This window comes from Schistocerca americana, chromosome 10 (assembly GCF_021461395.2).
Source record: "Schistocerca americana isolate TAMUIC-IGC-003095 chromosome 10, iqSchAmer2.1, whole genome shotgun sequence".
Lineage (NCBI taxonomy): Eukaryota > Metazoa > Arthropoda > Insecta > Orthoptera > Acrididae > Schistocerca > Schistocerca americana.
This window is the reverse complement of record NC_060128.1, coordinates 63,198,881-63,222,203: the sequence shown is the minus strand read 5'-3', so window position 1 is coordinate 63,222,203 and position 23,323 is coordinate 63,198,881. Positions and strand designations below refer to the sequence as shown.

General features: G+C 43.0%; 1 protein-coding gene across 1 annotated transcript in view; it reads right to left on the bottom strand.

Moving 5' to 3' along the window:
• Positions 1–23,323, bottom strand: part of LOC124552672 (chondroadherin-like protein) — a 186,806-nt gene that overhangs the window by 98,403 nt on the left and 65,080 nt on the right. The window contains exons 6-7 of the mRNA XM_047126996.1: positions 14,012–14,158; positions 2,430–2,730 (exon numbers count right to left, since the gene is read on the bottom strand). Coding sequence (XP_046982952.1) covers positions 2,430–2,730; positions 14,012–14,158 — 448 coding nt within the window. The remainder of the gene's footprint in view (positions 1–2,429; positions 2,731–14,011; positions 14,159–23,323) is intronic.

Genomic DNA, 23,323 nt, shown 5'->3' with positions numbered 1-23,323 from the left:
CCCTCAGACTGGGTTCACCAGTACATTGCAAAGGGTCCAGTGCTCCCTTGACTGTGGAATGTTGCACTGTGCTGCCTGTGTACTCCTAGGCTTTCCTGAACGTAACAAATGCCAGGGTGGTTCCTTTCAAAAGAACATGGTCAATTTCTGTCCTCATTCTTTTCAACCTGAGCTTGTTTTCCGCCTGTAATCACCTCATTTTACCACGACATTAAACTGTAAATGTGTGTCTCTACTAGCAAGTAAACTTCCAGACAACACTTGTAAAAACTACTTCTGCACTTTCTTTGACATGGAAACACCACCAGCAAATCAATTTCTGGGTAGTTCCTCAGGTTCCAAAGTAGCTTCTGGGAGTTAATAGAAACAGTTTCTTACATCTTACTGCAATTACATGGCAAACTTGCCAGTTGCCTGAAGTTTTTTTCCAACTTGAAGTTCTGTGTGTTTGTCAAGAAATAGGGAATACTTGTGGAGCAATGAGACAGTGTAATTTTTAATTCAGAAAGTGAAGAGGTTTACTGTATTGTTGAACATGCAACACATAGAAAATATAGTGGAAGATTTTGAGACAACAGATGCTGAATTTATCCACAAATTGATGCAGCATGAACAACAAATTAATAAAGCCTTTCTTGAAAATTTAAATATGTACCCATTTCTCCACCTAAACACTAGTTTTTTCCTTCATTTTTTTTCATAATTTTTCTTTAATAACAACAGTAACACAATAATGGTGGCACACGCTCTGTCTTTTAAGTGTGATATTGCAAACTTCCAATAGCCTATCTCACCATGTGACTCTAGTGGAAACACTTGAGTGACAATTACTTGCAGTGAGTTAACTTGTCCGAGAGACTTTGTTGCAATTCAAGTACCTCAGCAAGTGACAACAGAAAATACGTGCAGAAGTTACTTGCTAGTAAACACAAGCCTTAATCTTATGTCCTCATTTCACAACTGTGTGAGTGTGTCGTGTAACACAGACAGGCTAGCTTCACCCACCCCTCACAAAACGCCAGTGCTGTGTCTCAGCAGTGGAAGCAGGACATGACTCATTTCCATACACCACGCCACAAGTTAAATTACAGATCACAGCTGTTATGTATCTCTGATTACAAAAATATTACAAAAAACGGTGGCACAGTAGGAATGCACTGAACTCAAAAACTTTCTGCTGACAACAAAATGTCGCAGGCTACAGGACAAAGACTGTGCAGTACTTCATAATAGTCAATGTTGACATACTTCGGAGATGTTGTTGTTGTTGTTGTGGTCTTCAGTCCTGAGACTGGTTTGATGCAGCTCTCCATGCTACTCTATCCTGTGCAAGCTTCTTCATCTCCCAGTACTTACTGCAACCTACATCCTTCTGAATCTGTTTAGTGTATTCATCTCTTGGTCACCTTCTGTGATTTTTACCCTCCACACTGCCCTCCAGTACTAAATTGGTGATCCCTTGATGCCTCAGAACATGTCCTACCAACCGGTCCCTTCTTCTTGTCAAGTTGTGTCACAAACTCCTCTTCTCCCCAGTTCTATTCAATACCTCGTCATTAGTTATGTGATCTACCCATCTAACCTTCAGCATTGTTCGGAGATGCCATATTGAATTTTGCCATATTTCATTGTTTTCATATTATAACCTGCATGTTATGATGGTATGCTGTTTCAAGCCAACAGCACACTGAAGGTTTCTCACAGACACGTCACTCTTGGTACAATTTGCTGTAATTAAATGCCATTTATTGGCACGTAGACATTAAAAGCCTTCAGGAGATTCTAAGATTAAAGACGCAGTAGCATAGATATTTTTTTGTGCATCTCTGTATTTGTGAATGATTCTAGGACTTACTTATTAATGGAACAGAAGTATGTTCCGCAATATTTAATGAAATTTACATATAAGAGTGCTCTTTCTCCCAAGAGTGAATTTGTTCAATTTTGTAACTTCAGTCTGATGAACGAACGAAAGATGAAATGGCTTGCTTGTCACAAATCTTTAGTGTTTTTTCTTGATTTTTTGGGTGGTGGTGGGGGGGGGGGGTGTTGTCATAATTACTGAGGGTGTGCAGCTGAAGAGTACAGTTTAAACTGCTGCTGCAAGTAAAATGACCAGCAATGAAGTCATACTCTTCCTTGTCGCAAATATTTGGCTGTTTATTTCTGAATTCGTCGCAATTTCCGAGGGTCCTCTCACACACACCTTATCTTCTCACACCACCATTCACAATTACTTTTGCGCAACTTCAGTTATAAAGTGCAAACAGTCGTGATGTCGCGCTCATCCAAAGCAGTCCACAGCTACCGAGTACTGCACCATCTTCGTAATAAAGCCTCTGACGAATTTTGCTGTCGGCAGATGGTCATACGGACCCGCAGCGTCGAGAGCGACGCTTCACATCACGCGGCCAGAGCTGGCTACCGACCTTGGAGGGCACCGGCGAGCAGGTTGCCGCTGAGGTCGACGGCGGCGAGGTGTTCGCAGCCGGCAAAGACGGCAGCCGGCAGCTCCCTGACGAGGTTCCTGGCCAGGGAGAGTGCCTCGAGTCGCGGGCAGAGCGGCCGCAGGATGTCCGCCGACAGTGCTGCCACGCGGTTGAAGCCCAGCTGCAGGTGTGACAGCCGCGGCAGGCGCGACAGCGCTGCAGCCGGTAGCAACAGCACGTTGTTGTCCAGCAGCGAGAGGCGCGACAGCGCCGGCAGCCCCTCGAACGTACCGTCCTCCACCTGCGACAGCCCGAGCTCTGCTGCACTCACTCTCCTGTATTCTGCCGGTGAATACTGCAATTGCGTATCAGAAAATGGCACCCACACCAAAAAGGAGGTTAATGGAGACTTGAGAGCCATGTTAGATCTGCTCCTATTCAGTAGCTACTCCACAATATCTAAGAGGGAAAGCTGCTGTGGTAAAAGTGTACAAGTACATCAATTCTTACAAGGGAACCTCCCCATCGCTCCCCCCCCCCCCCCCCCCAGATTTAGTAATAAGTTGGCACAGTGGATAGGCCTTGAAAAACTGAACACAGATCAATTTAGAAAACAGGAAGAAGTTGTGTGGAACTATGAAAAAAATACGCAAAATATACAACCTGAGTAGTCCGTGGGCAAGATAGGCAACATCAACGGTAATGTGAGCTCAGGAGTGCCGTGGTCCCGTGGTTAGCGTGAGCAGCTGCGGAATGAGAGGTCCTCGATTCAAGTCTTCCCTCGAGTGAAAAGTTTGGTTTCTTTATTTTCGCAAAGTTATGATCTGTCCATTCGTTCATTGACGTCTCTGTTCACTTTAATAAGTTTAGTGTCTGTGTTTTGCGACCGCACCACAAAACCGTGCGATTAGTAGACGAAAGGACGTGCCTCTCCAATGGGAACCGAAAACATTTGATCGCAAAGTCATAGGTCAATCGATTCCTCCACAGGAAAACACGTCTGATATATTCGATACGACACTGGTGACGGCATGTGCGTCACATGACAGGAATATGTTGTCGACCCTAACTTGTACACTTGGTGAATGGGTAGAAAGATTCTTCTACCTTGTCCGATTTAGGTTTTCTTGTGGATGTGATAATCACTTCCAAAAAAGTGATGAAAACATAAGAGTTTGTCACATAAACTGCAACAAATGAATGCAACAGTTTCGCTAACCATGTTTTCCCTGTGCTCTGTCAAAACATATTTTTTTAACATTTTCAAATTTTTCCATTTAGGTGTAGCATCTCCGTACTACGTCGCAGTTACCTCACATCGGATGGACGGACAGATAATAACTGTCTGAAAATAAAAAATTAAACTTTTCACTTGTGGGAAGACTTGAACCAAGGACCTCTCGTTCCGCAGCTGCTCACACTAACCACGGGACCACGGCGCTCCTGAGCTCACACTATCCTTGATGTTGCCTGTCTTGTGCACGGACTACTCAGTTTGTATATTTTGCTTATTTTTTTCATAGTTCCACACAACTTCTTTCTGTTTTCTCGATTGATCTGTGTCCAGTTTTTCAAGGCCTATCCACTGTGCCAACTTATAATTAAATCTGAGGGGGGTGCGATGGGGAGGTTCCCTTGTTAGAATAAATCTTTTTTGTACAGTGTCCTACGAGATCCACCAACAACTCATCTCAAAACATGCTAACCACCCTGGTTTGGTTCAGAAAATATCAATTCTGTCAAAGTGACCTCTGCGTGGTGGCAACACTGGAGTGAACACCTACCCATCAACGCTCAGCTGGTTCAAGTTCCAGCAAAGAAGATTCACGGGTCGCAACTATCGTGCCAGACCTAGTTGCAGCTGAACTGCATTACGATTGGTCAAGGGCACAAGAAAAGCAAAAATGTTGTTAGGTATAAACTTTCTCCTTATTTTGAGGGAGGTCGCAGAGAGAAAAAGCTTCAAACAGGTTTGAAACTACGTTTAATGTGCAGATACTGACAAGGCTGAGTACCACCAAGCAGTCTGCTGAAGAAGTCATGGCTGCGAAACATGGACATGAATTCTTTACAGAAGGATACAAAGCCAACCTGATGCAAGATCAGTTTGGGTTCCAGAGAAATACAGAAACATGCAGGGTAATATTGTTCCCATGACTTATCTTAGAAGATAAGTAAACCTTCATTTATAGCATTTCTAGATTCAGAGAAAGTTTTTGAAAATACAGGGAGTCAATGGTTACATACTACTTGTACAGAAACGGGACTGCAGTTTTTAAGTCATAGATCTTGAAAGGGAAGCAGTGGTTGAGAAGTGAGTGAGTGAGACAGTTTTGCAACTTATTCCTGATATTATTCAGTCTGTACATTGAGCAACCAGTAATGGAGACCGAGAGAAATTGGAAGACTGAACGAAAGTCCATGGAGAAGAGACAGAAACTTTGAGGTTTGCCAGTGACATTGTAATTCTGCCGAAGACAATAAACGGCTCGGAAGGGTAGTTGAGTGGAATAGGCAGTGTCTTCAAAAGAGGATATAAGATATATATCTACAAAAGAAAAACAAAGATAATGGAATGTAGTTGAATAAAATCAGGTGATGCTGAGGGAATTAGATTAGGAAATGAGACACTAAAAAAAGTGTATCAGTTCTGGCATCGGTTCAGAAAAACAGTGTACAACTGCTGCGGAAGAGAGAATTTAAAATGCAGACCGGCGATACCAAGCAAAGCATTTCTGAAAAAGATGAGTTTGTTAATATCTAATATAAATAAAAATGTTAGGGAGTCTTTCCTGAAAGTATTTGTTTGGATTGTAGCAAAATGTTGACAATAAACAGGTCAGGCAAGAAGAGAATGGAAGCTTTTGAAATATGGTGCTACAGAAGAATGATGAAAATGAGATGGGTAGATCACATAACTAATGAGGAGATGCTGAAATGAACTGGAGAGAAAAGCAATTTATGGGAAAACTTGACTGAAAAAAGGGATTGGTTGATAGGACACATTCTGAGATATCGAGGGACAAAAGTTTAGTATTGGCGGGAAGTGTGGGGACAAAACTCATAGACAGAGACTGAGAGATGAATACAGTAAGCAGATTAAGAAGCATGTAGGTTTCAGTAGTTATTCGGAGATGAAGAGGCTAGCACAGGATACAGGAGCATGGAGAACTGCATCAAATCAGACTTTGTACTGAAGACCACAACAAAAATATCAACAACTTTTGTCTTAAGATTCTTAACAAAACAGTACTCTCTTAAATTACTACTGCATGCTCTAAATGCCTGTAGTTGTTATGCTCATAAAGTAGTTCTGGCTCTCAGAAACCATTTCATGTTACTTATTATGCTATTTGAAAGCAGAAAATTCTTTCTGTGTCTTGTGCTAGTTGTTGTGATCGTTAAGTACGTAAATTCAGCTATACTGCATACAAACAAGTTAGTCTCTGCAGTTGAAATTTAAAGCCATGACAAAATTTTGGAGGTTATTGTGGGATATTTTCAGAGTATTTTTGTGTAAGTGACCCAAGTGGCTCATTACAGATTAATTCTATAGTTATACTTAATTATATAGTTATACTTGTTTGTTCTATTGAGTCAGCAATCAAAGTTTACATAACAGTACTTTCAAAACAATGAAAAGACCCTTAATGTGTACTCCTGAAAAACTGCAGAACAAAACACAGAGTAATGCAACAGTTCTCTGACGCGAAATAACTGTAATGACTGATCGAGTTGGCATCACGGTGGGAAACGTCGAGCACAGCATAGTCGTGCCACTCTTCCACGAGGTGTACGTCGGCCAACCCTCCATCAGTAAACTCGTTCATAGCACTGCCGTGTATCACTGTTAACGCACAACTAATGCTGCGGGAAAATGAACCCCTGGACAGAACTGAATGCGAGTTTCAGGGTGAGGAGCAAGGTATGATTCACTGTTGTCTAGAGTAAAATAAAATAAAATATATGAAAAAAATTTAAAAAACAAATAAAAAATAAAATATATGACAGTGGTGAATGGCCTGAGGACTTTCTGACAACAATAATGATTCCATTACCGAAAAAACAAGTAACCAAGAAATGCAACGAGCACAGGACAATCAGCCTCATTTCACATGCAGCCTAAGTGATGTTAAGAATAATTAATAAAAGACTTGAAAAAGTAATGGAGGAGAATCTTGGCAAGGAGCAGTTTGGCTTTAGACGGAATACGGGCACCAGAGATGCTATAGGGCTCCTACGAATCTTGGGAGAAAGGTTTATTGAAAAAGGAAGAGACCTATATATGTGCTTCATTGATCTAGAAAAGGCATTTGACAATGTGGTTTGGGACAAGCTGGTGACTATAATGAGGGAAAAGAGAGTGGACTGGAAACCAGAAGACTTATAAACTCATTATACCTTAATCAAAAAGTTTCAGTTAAAGTGAGAGGAGAAAGTACAAACTGGATCAGACTAGGAAAAGGAGTAAGACAAGGATGCTGTCTATCACCTACTCTTTTCAACCTCTACTTGGGAAATATGATTGACCAATGCTCATTAGATGACAAAGGAGTAGAAATTGGAGGAAGAAGAGTAGGGTGTTTGAGGTTTGCTGGTGACGTGGTCCTTTTAGCCACAGGGGAAAAAGAATTACAGGATTTGGTGGACACCATTGCAACTAACAGAAAAAAATATGGAATGAAAATTAACACAAATAAAACAAAAGTATTGGCATTAGGAGGAAATAAGGAAATAAAAATTATGCTGAATGGAGAAAAACTAAAACAGGTGCAAAATTTTAAGTATCTTGGAAGCAGGATAGACATCAACTGGAAGTGCACCACAGAAATTAAAACAAGGATAGCAATGGCAAAAGAGGCATTTTATAAGAAAAGGAGAATTTTCTGCAGCAGTCTGGACAGAGAACTCAGAAAGAGACTCATAAAATGTCTTGTATGGAGTGTGTTGTTCTATATGGCACTGAAACATGGACTGTGAGGAAAAAAGACAGAGAAAGGCTGGAGGCTTTTGAGATTGGACATGGCGGAGAGTGGAAAGAATAAGTTGGATGGACAGAGTAAAAAAATGAAGATTTACTGAGAAGAGTGGGAGAGAAAAGACAGTTACTAGATGTAATAAAGAGAAGAAAAAGAAATTGGAATTGGGCATATATTAAGAAAGAATGACAGACTGATAAAAACAGTTTTAGAAGGTTATGTAGAAGGGAAAAGGAAGGGAGGAAGGAAGAGATTCCAGATACTGAATGACATGATGAACGGTACAACATACAGCCGCCTTAAGAAGGAAGCACTGGATCGCAGAAAATGGAGAGGCAAAGGACCTGCTAATATAGCAGATAACTGATGATGATGATGAGAGTGAGTGCAACAAGTTTGTTTTGAAACAAGACACACACCACATACTGCCAACATTTGTACTATTGTTCATATAGACCGAGGTGACGAAAGTCACGGGAGACCTCCAAATACAGTTTCGAACCTCCTTTTGCCCGGGGTAGCAGAGCAACTTGACGTGGCAATTTGTTGGATCTGTGTACGAACTGCCCTCTCAATAATGTCACATAGTGTTCCGGGGGATTCATAATCAGGTGATCTGTGTGCCAAAACCATTTGCTCAAATTGTCCAGAATGTTCTTCAAACCAACTGCACACAAGTTTAGTCTGGTGACACGGCACATTGTCACCCGTAAAAATTCCATCGTTGTTTGGGAACTTGCAGTCCACAAATGGCTGCAAGTGGTCTCTGAGTAGCTGAACGTAACAATTCCCCATCAATTATCGGTTTGGTTGGACTGGAGGATCTGGTCCATTCCAGGTAAACACAGCCCACACCATTATGGAGCCACCAGTAGCTCGCACAGTGCCTTGTTGACAACTTGGTTCCACGGCTTCGTGGGGTCTGCTCCACACTCTAATCTTACCATCAGCTCTTACCAACTGGAATTGGGACTCACCTCACCAGACCACTGTTTTTCAGTGTCCCAGAGTCCAACGGACACAGTCACGAGCCCTGGTGAAGCACCGCAGGCAATATTGTGCTGTCAGCACTCGCGTCAGGGCACTTGCGTCGGTCATCTGCTGCCACAGCCCATTAATGCCACATTTCTACATCTACATCTACATTTATACTCCGCAAGCCACCTAACGATGTGTGGCGGAGGGCACTTTACGTGCCACTGTCATTACCTCCCTTTCCTGTTCCAGTCGCGTACAGTTCGCAGGAAGAACAACTGCCGGAAAGCCTCCGTGCGCGCTCTAATCTCTCTAATTTTACATTACCACCTCGGGAGGTATAAGTAGGGGGAAGCAATATATTCGATACCTCATCCAGAAACGCACCCTCTGGAAACCTGGACAGCAAGCTACATTGTGATGCAGAGCGCCTCTCTTGCAGAGTCTGCCACTCGAGTTTGCTAAACATCTCCGTAACGCTATCACGCTTACCAAATAACCCTGTGACAAAACGCACCGTTCTTCTTTGGATCTTTTCTATCTCCTCTGTCAACCTGACCTGGTACGGATCCCACACTGATGAGCAATACTCAAGTATAGGTCGAATGAGTGTATTGTAAGCCATCTCCTTTGTTGATGGACTACATTTTCTAAGGACTCTCCCAATGAATGTGAATCTGGCACCCGCCTTACCAACAATTATTTTTATATGATCATTCCACTTCAAATCGTTCTGTACGCATACTCCCAGATATTTTACGGAAGTAACTGCTACCAGTGTTTGTTCCGCTATCATATATAATCATACAATAAAGGATCCTTCTTTCTATGTAATCGCAATACATTACATTTGCCTATGTTAAGGGTCAGTTGCCACTCCCACCGAGTGCCTATCCGCTGCAGATCTTCCTGCATTTCGCTGCAATTTTCTAATGCTGCAACTTCTCTGTATACTACAGCACTGCACTGCACTGTCCTAACGGATGAGTTTGTCGTTCGTCCCACATTGATTTTAGCAGTTATTTCACACGATGTTGCTTGTCTGTTAGCACTGACAACTGTGCGCAAACACCACCGCTCTCAATTGTTGTGTGAAGGCCGTCAGCCACTGCTTTGCACGTGGTGAGAGGTAATGCCTGAAATTTGGTATTCTCTGCACACTCTCGACATTCTGGATCTAAGTATATTGAATTCTCTAACAACTTCCGAAATGAAATACCACACGTGTCTAGCTCCAACTACCATTCTGCATTCAGAATCTATTAATTCCCACTGTGTGCCCATAATCACATTGAAAACCATTTAATATGAATTACCTGAGCATAAATGACAGCTCTGCTAATGCACTACCCTTTTATGTCAGGTGCATGCGATGCTGCTGCCATCTGTATCTTTGGTACATCACTATCCTGTGGCTTTTGTCACTTCAGTCTACATTGGTTGGATAAAAAGCAGTGAAAACACAGTAAAATGCGTACCAGATTTTATTGACAGTTGTTCACCATACCTTCAATACATTCGCCCCGCACCTCAATTTCCTTCTCCGACAGATGTGGAAGTCTTACTCTGTCAGTTTATCCGACGACTGTAGATGTCTCACGATGAACATCCTATGGCACGGGGGATATCTTCTCGTGTTGTAGCACACACCACGAAGAGGTTCCTTCATTTTGATGAACAGGTCATAAACGGACAGACTCGTATCGGGTGAATACGGGGATGTTCCAGTATCTCCCACCCTCGTGTACGCAAGGGCTCCTGCGTGAGGTCGACTGTGTCACATCGTGCATTGTCACAAAGGATGATGGGAAGCAGTGCCAGAAGCAAAAACTGTTGTGCACTCTGACCACGTGCTACGCCAATCTTCATCCGTGCACGTGGTTTATGTTTCCGAAACATACTGTTAGGGTGCTTGAACTGGCCGCCTGCACTTTCAGACAACACACTGCAACTGACTCAAACACAGCCATCGCCACTCACTGCACTATTTCAGCTGAACTTCCGCTATCTGCTGCTATAGTGGGCATGCCGTGTGATGCGCATCCTTCATGTTATGGCAGTGTTGCCACAACTTTTTATCCAACCTGTGTTTCACTGCAATACGGGTACAAAGACAATAGGTATAAGAAATCAAACATAGTGCATGGCTACGAAGTCTTTTGCGACGTATTTCTTGAATAAAAATTGGCTGTCCTACGTACAGGCTTGCAAAACACTTAACTAAATTGTTGGCACCTATAGTTGGTCACTGCCCACATCATATTAAAAATTCAAAAATGTTTGTTGATATCATAAAACAGATGAAGATAGGCCAAAATGATATCACGGTCCGCCTCAACGTGGTTTCTCTGTTCACCAAAGTAACTGTGGATGACACATTACAACTGTTGGCTGCTCATTTTTCCTCAGAAATTTTAAAGTTGTTCCGGCATACCTTGACGACCACTTACTTTTTATACAGTGGAAATTATTATGAAATGACGGATGGAACAGCCACGGGTTCGCCACTATCACCAGCAATAGCGAATTTTTTCATGGAGGATTTTGAAGAACGAGCGTTGAGCAGTGCTCACCTATGCCCATCATGCTTCTACAGATACGTCGACGACACTTTTTTAAATCTGGGCACACGGCAGCAACACACTGCAGCAGTTCATTGAACATTTGAATGGGGTACATCCAAACATAAAATTTACAATGGAGGTAGAGAACAAAGAGAGGTTACCTTTTTTAGATGTGTCGGTGGAGCGAAAACCGGATGGACGACTGGGCCACTCTGTGTACAGGAAGCCAACGCATACAGACTTATATCTGCATAGCCACAGCTTCCATCATCCGTCTCAGAAGAGACCTATGCTGAATAGTTTAGTACACAGAGCCAGGACTATTTCTGGCAAGGATCACCTCGGTCACGAGATTAACCATTTGACGACTGTTTTCAAGAGGAATGGTTATTCTGCCGGTGAAATTAAATCAGTATTGCCCAAGAAAGTAAGACATGATGCCGTCCATAAACAAGAAGAGGACCAACACATAACGCGGCTTCCATTTTGCGGTGATACAACAAGCTAGATAGCCAGAGTCCTACGACGCAAGGAATAAAACCAGTTTTCCAACCACCTAGGAAAATTAAGGAAATGTTGAGACCAGTCAAAGTCAGTCTCCACTTAAGGGTGCTGGGAATTTATAGTATTCCTTGCGAATGTGGCAAGAGTTACGTGGGCCAGTCTGTAAGAACCATGGCCGACCGTTGCATCAAGCACCAGCGCCACCTGAAATACAGGTATTTCGAAAAATCAGCTGTGGCTGAGCATAGCCTGCTTAACAAGCATAAGATTTTATTTGAAGAAACCAGAGTAATAGCCTACGCATCCAATTACTGGGACTCTGTGATCCGGGAAGCAGTCAAAATTAGACTTAGCGATAATAACTTTAACTGAGACAACAGCGATGCACTTAGCAACACGTGGAAGAGTGCACTGGATAAAGAAAAATCGCAGAGGAAAACTTCCTGCACTTTACCTCCCGATTCAAGGGATGGTGCTGCAAGCAATGCTGGATAGAAACTACATCTATGGAAGTAGAGGGCACCACTTCACTATGCACCATATCGCTGTTGCTATGACGTATTCCAGCCAATCAGAAACCGTCCTTTACATACAAAAATGGGAGCCTCGCTAGTTAATGACAGTCAGTTTTAGCCCTGACAATGACCATGGAGGTAGTGGTCGAAAGCTTGAAGTTTTATCCTGAATTGATGCGGCATGTACACCGAGAGATTTTTATTCAAACATAGTGCAATTACTGTGTAATGATCAAGCAGAGACTTCGGGCCCCCTATGTCAAAATATTCAGAAAATATACCTGAACAACCTCTGAAATGCTGTCAGTGGAGTTGCGCCTTGTAGTGTATATCCAGGTATGCTACCTAGTTGGAACACAGCAGTTGCCTTTGAAACAAAATTCTTCTATTGCACCTTTCTCTTACTTAAAGATGTTCATAATCAGTTTTGATTTGTTTAAAAAGAAATGAAAACAGAAATGTAAAATTCTAGAAAATCAAATTAACAAACAGATTTTCCTTTTCACAATTACAGCAATTCATTGCATTACATAGTAACTCATTAAAGAATAGCTAAAGAGGCCAGAAAAGATGTTGCCAGTGTAGGTACCTGCACTCTGATCGGTGTAACTGATGTCTACAGTTAACTACATAGTAGTATAACTCTTAAATCACAGATATAAATACAATTTTGACATAATAAAACTGATGCCAGAAATTCACTATCGGATCAAAAGCATCTGGACACACTATGTGATATGGAACTGACCACAAAAGGTGGATACACCAGTATAAAAGGAAGTGGGGAGTACTGTCTAGTCAGTAGAGAAGCTGTAACAGGAGAACAGGTTAGCCTAGAGCACTCGGTGACTTCAAACCTTGACCAATCATTGAATGTCACCTGAGTAATAAATTCACCAGGGAGATTCCAAACTTTCCAAAGCTGCAAAAGTAGACTGTTGGTGATGTGATTGTGAAAAGGAAACACAAAGGAACGGCCATCTAAACTGATACCAGGTGGATGTTGCATACTGACAGACAGGGACTGTCAAGCACTAAGAAGGGTGGCTGTGAAAAAAAAAAAAAAATCACGCAAAATTAGTGGAAAGAACATACGGGAGTTCCATAGTGCTACCAGCAGTTTAAGTAACACAATGACTGGAATGAGATTTTCACTCTGCAGCGGAGTGTGCACTGATACAAAACTTCCTGCCAGATTAAAACTGTGTGCCGGACTGAGACTCTAACTCGAGACCTTTGCCTTTCGTGGGCAAGTTCACGCCTCGGTCCGACAAACAGTTTTAATCTGCCAGGAAGTTTCATATCAGTACACACTCTGCTGCAGAGTGAAAAATCTCATTCTGGAAAAATCGCCCAGGCTGTGGCTAAGCCACATGTCTACAATATCCTTTCTTCCAGGTGTGCTAGTTCTGCAATGTTCAGGAGAGCTTCTGTGAAATTTGGAAGGTAGAAGACGAGGTACTGGCAGAAGTAAAGCTGTGAGGACGGGGCGTGAGTTCTGCTCGGGTAGCTCAGTCGGTAGAGCACTTGCCCGCGAAAGGCAAAGGTCCCGAGTTCGAGTCACAGCCCGGCACACAATTTTAATCTGCCAGGAAGTTTTAACACAGTGACTGTCTGTATGGAGTTTAAAGGAAGGGGTACAATGCTCGAGCAGCTCCTCATAAGCTACACTTTTCTGTAGTCAGACGCTCGATGTAGTGTGAAGTTTGATGCCACTGGACAGTGGATGACTGAAAATGAGTGATTTCCGTGTGGTAAACTGACAGAAGGGTTTGGGTTTGGTGAATGCCTGTAGAGCATTGCAGGCTATCATGTGTAGTGCTAAAAGTGTAGCACAGAGAAGGTGGTGTTACAATACGGGGGTGTTTTTCATCGTTAGGGTGCGGTCCCCCAATTGCACTTAAGAAAATGCTAAATATGGAAGAATACGAGCACATTTTACAGCACTATGTACTGTAGAGAACAGTTTGGAGACAACATATATCTGTGTGTGTGCACGCATGCATGCATGGGCGTGGGCGTGAGGGGCAGCTGGGGCACCTTACCGTGCGCAGCATGTTGACACCAAGGTCGAGCATTCTCAGCTTGCTGAGGCCTCGGAAAGTTCCGGCGGAGATGCTGGCGATGCGGTTGCGGCTGAGATCCAGTGACTCCAGGTCTGGCAGCGAGGCCAGCTGGCTGTTCTCCAGGGTCTGGAACCGACAGGGGTGTCGTTTAACATCCTGAAACAGCTTCGACAAGTTGCCGTGCTCCTCTACAACGTGGAATACCGACTGACTACTTGTGGCATTCTTTACAGAGAAATTTTCAAATTATATGACATGTTCCAGTAGCTGTCTACAATAGGTTATATAAGTTCATCTTGCACAACATGTCAACAGTAACAATTTTAGAAATTTATGAATGTTTTGCAGCATGATACAGTAAAAATAATAGTAATAAGAAAAGTACAAAAGTCTAGGGAAAAATGAATAACAATTAAAAGAATGACTGGAAATAAAAAATACAATAAATTAAAAATACCTCGATTATGACCCAAATACGATGTATATGCCCCACCAGTTTTTAACCCTTCAGACCTGAATTTTTCTTGGAGTTTATGTGGTAATGCTCTTAGATGACTTTTTAAATGATTTTAGATGCAAGATTTATGTACTCATTTTCAAAACATACTTTGTGCATGTGGCCTCATTTTAAGGACTACAATAACTAAATACAAGATATTCTCTATCGTAAAAAATAGTAAAATGGTCATTCAATAATTACCGTGAAAAATAACAATATTCAATTATGTGGTGGAATATAGCAAACCAACTGCATACGTATACACTTGTGGTGGCCACTTTACACCACCACCCCCTCCTGCCCTTTGCCGTAAAGAATGGACTTTGAGTTGAGCCCAGAACCTTTGCCTTTTGTGGGCAACTGCTCTACTGATTTGGATCCTGTGAAATATTTCCATATAACTCACTGCACTTTTCATAAGTCTAATATTGACTGTGGCCAATAGATTTATTCCAAATGAAAATGCTGCAAATGAAAACTGTTTTGTTCATCATAATCTGACATTCCAGTCGATTGCCTTGCCTCATCGGATACATCACGTCTTGTCAGACCACCCAAGTCAAGCAATGCTGGGGTGACTGGTATTCAGACGGGGACGGGTAACTACCTGGGAACACCACGCGCTGTTCGCTGCTTTCACCTCGTCTTTACGGCAAAGTGCAGGAGGAGTTGTGGTGTAAAGTGCCCGATCATCAGCCACTACACTAGTGTCGTGGATGAAATTCCGAACCTCTCCGTGACACTGTCGATGCTGATCCGTCTGTCGGATGGGGACTTTATGCTTGGCGGGCACCTCAGCAGTGTGAGCAGTGGCTTGTGTACTGGGATTGGGTTTTACCTTCTCCCTTCCCTTCATCCGTAACAAACCCAATACTAGACTGTACTCACATCCTTTACACCCACATATGCTCTATAAAATGCGATGACGGTGCTCACAACTCCAGAGAGTACCGCACCACAATCGATAAGCCACGCTCAAAATGCTCTTTGCACAGCAGCTGTACGGGTCGGGAGTACAAACTATATCGAGGTCTGACGAGGGCCGTAGCTGCCAATCCATACGCATCACACGTGTGGACAGTGGCCAGTTACTGCCTCGTCAAATACCGGAACACTGAGCTACGGTGGAAAATTCTCTTCAGTGTGCCAAGTCGCATATAGTAATCAGTTACCACCGAGTCTACAAGCTTCGACGTTCGTCCATTGCCTCCGAGACTTAGGCTCTGTAGAGATCGTAGGCCAGGTTCGGACTCCGTGTAGGTCTCACTCGGAGGCACAGTGATGGGAGTTTAATATTTTAGAGGACTCATAATAATTTCAAATTTAGAGGACTTGTAATAATTTCTAACATCTAATTGTGCTGGACATTTCACAAGAAGAAGCATCATTTACGTCAAGTATTTCTTCATATTTGACAAATATCATTTTATTACTAATTATTGAGAATATTTCTGATTGAAGATGAGCTACACCATCCTACTGCATTCCAACACAAAATATACTCATACATCACACCTCTTACATATTTGCACGGAAAGGGCCAGCGTGTGCAGCGAAAGAACAGACTTTCCGACAGGCGGCTCAACCTGCCCCGTGAGATATAAGAGCCGACAGTGCCACACAACATTTACGTACTACACTCTTGGAAATTGAAATAAGAACACCGTGAATTCATTGTCCCAGGAAGGGGAAACTTTATTGACACATTCCTGGGGTCAGATACATCACATGATCACACTGACAGAACCACAGGCACATAGACACAGGCAACAGAGCATGCACAATGTCGGCACTAGTACAGTGTATATCCACCTTTCGCAGCAATGCAGGCTGCTATTCTCCCATGGAGACGATCGTAGAGATGCTGGATGTAGTCCTGTGGAACGGCTTGCCATGCCATTTCCACCTGGCACCTCAGTTGGACCAGCGTTCGTGCTGGACGTGCAGACCGCGTGAGACGACGCTTCATCCAGTCCCAAACATGCTCAATGGGGGACAGATCCGGAGATCTTGCTGGCCAGGGTAGTTGACTTACACCTTCTAGAGCACGTTGGGTGGCACGGGATACATGCGGACGTGCATTGTCCTGCTGGAACAGCAAGTTCCCTTGCCGGTCTAGGAATGGTAGAACGATGGGTTCGATGACGGTTTGGATGTACCTTGCACTATTCAGTGTCCCCTCAACGATCACCTGTGGTGTACGGCCAGTGTAGGAGATCGCTCCCCACACCATGATGCCGGGTGTTGGCCCTGTGTGCCTCGGTCGTATGCAGTCCTGATTGTGGCGCTCACCTGCACGGTGCCAAACACGCATACGTCCATCATTGGCACCAAGGCAGAAGCGACTCTCATCGCTGAAGACGACACGTCTCCATTCGTCCCTCCATTCACGCCTGTCGCGACACCACTGGAGGCGGGCTGCATGCTGTTGGGGCGTGAGCGGAAGGCGGCCTAACGGTGTGCGGGACCGTAGCCCAGCTTCATGGAGACGGTTGCGAATGGTCCTCGCCGATACCCCAGGAGCAACAGTGTCCCTAATTTGCTGGGAAGTGGCGGTGCGGTCCCCTACGGCACTGCGTAGGATCCTACGGTCTTTGCGTGCATCCGTGCGTCTCTGCGGTCCGGTCCCAGGTCGACGGGCACGTGCACCTTCCGCCGACCACTGGCGACAACATCGATGTACTGTGGAGACCTCACGCCCCACGTGTTGAGCAATTCGGCGGTATGTCCACCCGGCCTCCCGCATGCCCACTATACGCCCTCGCTCAAAGTCCGTCAACTGCACATACGGTTCACGTCCACACTGTCGCAGCATGCTACCAGTGTTAAAGACTGCGATGGAGCTCCGTATGCCACGGCAAACTGGCTGACACTGACGGCGGCGGTGCACAAATGCTGCGCAGCTAGCGCCATTCGACGGCCAACACCGCGGTTCCTGGTGTGTCCGCTGTGCCGTGCGTGTGATCATTGCTTGTACAGCCCTCTCGCAGTGTCCGGAGCAAGTATGGTGGGTCTGACACACCGGTGTCAATGTGTTCTTTTTTCCATTTCCAGGAGTGTATCTCGTTTTGTCTGGTGAAGTAGCACAATTTTACATTTCTGAACATTTAAAATGAGATTCCAATCTTTGTACCACTTTCAGATCATATGAAAATGTGACTGACTGTTCGAGCAGCCTTTTTCACACAGGATTTCATTGCTGCGAAAAATCTGAATTAGATTGGTGGCGAGGTCATTAATACAGGGCGTCTCAAACTTGTTGGGTCAAATTGAAACAGGTGATAGTGGGTCCCCAACTGATAATATTGATACAGGGAACAAATGGTCAGAAATGCATATTTATTGTGTTATGAACATACACAGCATACACCACGTATTAACAATGTAGCTCACAGTAATTGTTCAAAGCAACAATCACTAGTCTCACCGTGTGTACTGCAGCGGCACACGCAGTTCTGCCACACTCTTGCAGGGATCCCAGGTGTCTTTGTTTACTGAAACAGGCAGCGGGCATAACTGGCATACACCTCTGGCTGCCAGTCACGTGATGACCGTGTGCAACACACCAGTGCATTAACCTGTGCCGCATGCACACCATTATCCCTCGTGTCATTTGTCCGTTGCATCAGACAGCTCGCGATGTGTCCACAGAGAGGTGCATTACTGAGTACAGTGCATGAGACACGCTCAAAGATAGAATGTTACTCGTCACGAGAATTGGCAGACACACATTTAAACCGCTGTAAAGTGGCACGAATGTACAGAGAACACTTTTCCGACAGGCATCATTCTAACTGGAAGAAGTTTATCTCCACGGATACCAACTTATGACAGATGGGGGTCATTCTGCCACAGAGAGCTGGTGTAGGCTCCTGTCAGAGACGTACCTGAACACCAAACTTTGAGGAGATGGATGTTGGATCGTGTGGCACACCACACAGCAATAAGCACCCGCCAACTTGCCCATGAAATGCACATTTCAAAGCATACGGTATGGAGAGTACCGGTGGAACAGGGGTTACGTATACAATGTGTGCAGGCACTGGGACCATCAGATTTTGAGCCCCAAGTCACTTCTGCTGCACTGCCAGACATTGTACAGTTTGTATTGTTAATGTATGAGGTCTTATTCACCCAGGGAGGTATTTTCAACAGCTGCAATGGTCATGTCCAGAGTGAGGAAAATCCCAATGCCACTCGCATTGGTGGCCACCAGAAATTGATCCTCTCAAGATGTGGGCAGCCATTACTGTCTCCCTGTTTCACTGGTCCACATTACCTGGTGTACCTGTGTGATGTACTGGCACAGTTCTTGAATACTGTACCACTTGTTGTCTGCAAAAATATGTGGTTTCAACACAATGCTGCAACATTCAATTCAATATTAATGTGTGCAAGCACCTAAGCAACATGTACCCTCAATCATTGGATAGGAAGGGGAGGTACTGTCCCACAGCTAGCACGACTTGTAGACATCACGCCTCTTGACTTTTTCCTCTGGGGTTACTTCAAGATGTCGGTGTACGAAACCTGCATAGAAACAAATGAAGACCTGCTTGCTAGGGTACAAGCTGCCCATCTCCATGTGCAACAGACACCAGGAATCTTTGAGCAAGTGAAGTAGAGCCTCATGTGCAGTTGTCACGCATCCATTAAGACTTACAGTTGTCACAGTGAACAATTACAATGAACTACGTTGTTGTTATGCGGTGTATGCTGTGTACATCTCTAGCAGAATACATATGCGTTTCTGATCATTAGTTCCATATCCCAATATAATTGATTATCGACTTTTTATCATCTGGTCCAATTTGATCCAAAAGGTTTGAGACACCCAGTATACAACAACAATAGTAAGAAAGGGTCCCATTCCATTTCGCTGGGCACACGAAGTTACTTCTGAATCTGTCAGTGACTCAACCTCTAAGATAGTGTGTTGTGTCCTCCATATCAAGAAATTCTCAAACCAGTTACAAATATCACTTGATACCCCATATGATCCTATCTTCATTCATGTAGAAGATATGCTGATGAGTAAAAACTTTGTCACCACTTGCCTAATAACATGTTGGTCCACATTCAGAATGCAATACAGCAGCCGTCCTGTGTGGCTTGGATTACACAAGTCCTAAGTAGTTTGAGGAGCTACGTAGTACCAGAGAGGACTGTTGATATTTTTAAAAATATTGAAAATCCGATACACTGATATTAAAAAATATCATTGTAGGCTCTCGATCTGTGAAAAAAAGGTACCGCTGCATCGCTGGAGATAATATCAGTTTCACATTGTAAATATGTTGCCAATCTTAGAGCTGTATGTTTAAGTACTAATATATTATCAGATATTCTGCACATCAACAAGCTAGCAGTCTGCCTCTCCCCCATGTAGCAAGAATTTAAAGGAAAATGACACACATTCATGTTTGGCGATAACCACTTTGGTAACATTGGTAACTACATGTGAGGGGCACAATAAAACGTGTCCAATCGGTCTATCATTTGCTTTCGCCACATTTCGGATTTGTCCAGAACACTTCATGTTGACTTCCCAATTTTTTCCACGTCAGCAAACTAGCAGTTGTAGTGTCAAAACTGCACGGCGGAGCTAAACGCTGCAGTTTTTGTTGGAAGCACCGACCGCCGACTACTTGAGCGTTTCCTCTCATGTTTCTGACCACCACAAACCACTCTAGCTGTCATTTAGATTTTTGTTAATCATTTTCAGCAATTGTTCCTGAAGGATGCTGATGTGAAAAATTGCACACTAATTGCATTAAAAATTGTTTTTTAACACAACTGGTTGGCTATTTCTCCACATCAGAAATCTTGTTATTCCATTCACATCACCACCGACCCGTGCAATCAGACTTTCTCTTTTGTCCCACTTACACTCGCTTCACACTGTCAAAGAGAAAGACTGGACATGATGAAAGCTCCAAAAGTGGTAAGACTTCTTCACACAGTGAAAGTAAAATTATGTACTACCACAAAAAAAGTTCAAATATCTACCAAAAATTGAGAAAAATATAATATAAAATAAAATTATCAGCACTCTATATTGCCATTTGATGCCAATATATTTTTGGAAAAAATATCGCCAATATATATCAGTATTTTTTGGAAAAAATATCAATATATCGATATTTTATCAATAATCCTCGTACCAGATGTCTATGCACATATCATGCATTCCTCCAAATCACAGGCCGCTGGTTTGTGGTTATGGAGCTGGCACACAACAGCATCCTGGGTGTGATTCACATGTGAATTTGCTTTGTCAGTGGCTGCACTATTATGCTTCTGAAACCAGTTAGGAAATTTATGGCCTAGTGACATGGACTTTTATCCTGCTGGAAAATGCCATTGCCATCAAGGAAATCTTCAAGTATGAACAGGTGCAGGTGGTCCACAGTAATGTTAACAGAGTCAACAGCTATCGAGGTGCATTCGATTACTACCACGGATCCCATGGAAGCCCAGGTGAATGCCCCCCATAGAATAATACTGCCTCCACTGGCCAACTACAGTGCTTGTATTGTGCAGCATTGGCCTGGTCGATAGCGTGATAGGTGTCTGTTATATGAGGATGGTTTACAAGTCTGGTAAATTTCCATGAACGACTGGAAAATTTTTGTTACACTTCCACTCCCTCGTATAAAGAATTCTAACACTGTACGGCATACAGTTCATTTGATTTGATTTGATTTGATTTATTTCGTGTTCCATAGGCCCAACTGTGTTGGATACACAAGGACGTGGAACGAGTCAGTTTTTTACAAATACAATCTGATAATCTTATAGCATATACAGAAATTTGAGTACATAATTATATAAAAATTTACACAGTAAATTCTTTGGGCAGCAATACAGAAAAAGAAAATACATATTTTCTTAGAATCATTAAAACACTACAGAAAACAGATACAGAGCACACAAAGATACAGAGCACAGGTTAAATAAAATTATTAGTGGCATGATGTCAACTTGTATTATATAATATTAAAATATTACAATTTATTTAGTTAAAAATTCATCTAGACTGTAAAAAGCCTTTTCTAGCAGAAATATCTTTAGTGCTTTCTTAAACTCTTGTTATGAATCTTTGTCTTTATTTCGGGAGGAAGAGCATTGAAGAGTTTTGCTCCAGTGTAGTGGACACCCTTTTGTGCCAAGCACAAATTTCTGAGTTCACTGTGTATGTCATTCTTCCTCCGTGTGTTATGCTCATGATAATTACTGTTTGGTTGAAATATCTCTATATTTTTACAAACAAAACACATGAGAGAAAAAATATATTGGCATGTAGTTGTGTATATTTTAAGATTATGAAAACTATTTCTACATGAGTCTCTTGGGTGCAATCCACATATAATTCTTAAAGCTCGCTTCTGTGCAATGAACACTTTCCTTGCTAATGGCTGGTTGCCCCAAAAAACAATTCCGTGCTCAATGAGATAATGAAAATAGCCATAGTATGCCACTTTTGCAGTGTTAGGGTCAACACATGTAGTGACAACCCGTAAAGCATTGTTGACAGCAGTCTGATTTTAAATGTGTTCGGACAAGCAACAAAGACAATGTGTTCCGGCTGTCCAGTTGACAGGGCACCACAATCGAAACCATTGACAAAACTAATGACGTGCTACTGCAAGACTGCCAAATAAAAATTGGTGACATTGCTGAGACTGTATGTGAGTGCATAATATCCTGAACGGAGAACGTGCTACGAAGAAGCTGTGTGTGAGGTAGGTGCCACAATTGCTCAGTGTTGCCCAAAAGCTCATCAAGCACAATTTCTGGCAATGTGTAATCGTAATCCACAAGACTTTTTGTGTCGATTTGTGACAGTTGATGAAACCTGGATCCATCATTACACACGAAAGCCAAATCGGCAGTTGAAACAATGTACAGAGGCAAATGAAAGTGCACCAAAGAAGGCAATTTGTCAGCTGGTAAGATTATGGCCACTGTTTGTTTGCATTCCTGAGGAATAATCACCACAGATTACATGGGACAAGACAGAACAATAAATGGACCATATTATGCTTCCTTGTTCAATTGTTTGAAACTTGCACTGGCTGAAAAAAGATTAAGGCCGGCACACAAAAAAGTGCTTTATCACCAGGTTAATGCAACGTCTCTCACATTGGTGATAACAATGGTAAAAGTTGGCGATAACAATGGCAAAAGTGCAAGAATTGGGCTTTGAAATGGTTCCTCATCCACCCTAATCACCAGACTTAGCTCCAAGTGACATTTTCCTGTTCCCTACCTCGAGACTTTGGCTTGCTGTGAAAGGAGGATATTAGCGTTTAACGTACCGTCGACAATGAGGTTGTGAAATATGGACTGTAAGCTTGCATTAGGGAAGGATGGAGGAGAAAATTGGCCCTGCCCTTTCAAATGAACCATCCTGGCACTTGCATAAAGCAGTTTAGGGAAATCGTGGAAAACCTAAATCAGCCTGATGGGGGTTTGAATCATCATCCTCCCAAATGTGAGTCCAGTGTGCTAACCACTATGCTACCTCACTCAATTGCTGGGAAGAAATTTTCATCGAATGAGGAAGTGACAATTGCAGTCAGTGACTATTTTGCAGAGTTTGAAACAAACATTTTTTTCTTGGGTTTTCCCAGACTTATCAAACCACCTTCACAATTTTCTATCTGCCATACACAGTGGAGTGACAAGGGTCATAGGACACCTCCTGGTATCGTGTTGGACCTCCTCATGCCTGACACAGTGCAGCAGTTCAATGTGGCACAGACTCAACAAGTCATTAGAGGTCCACT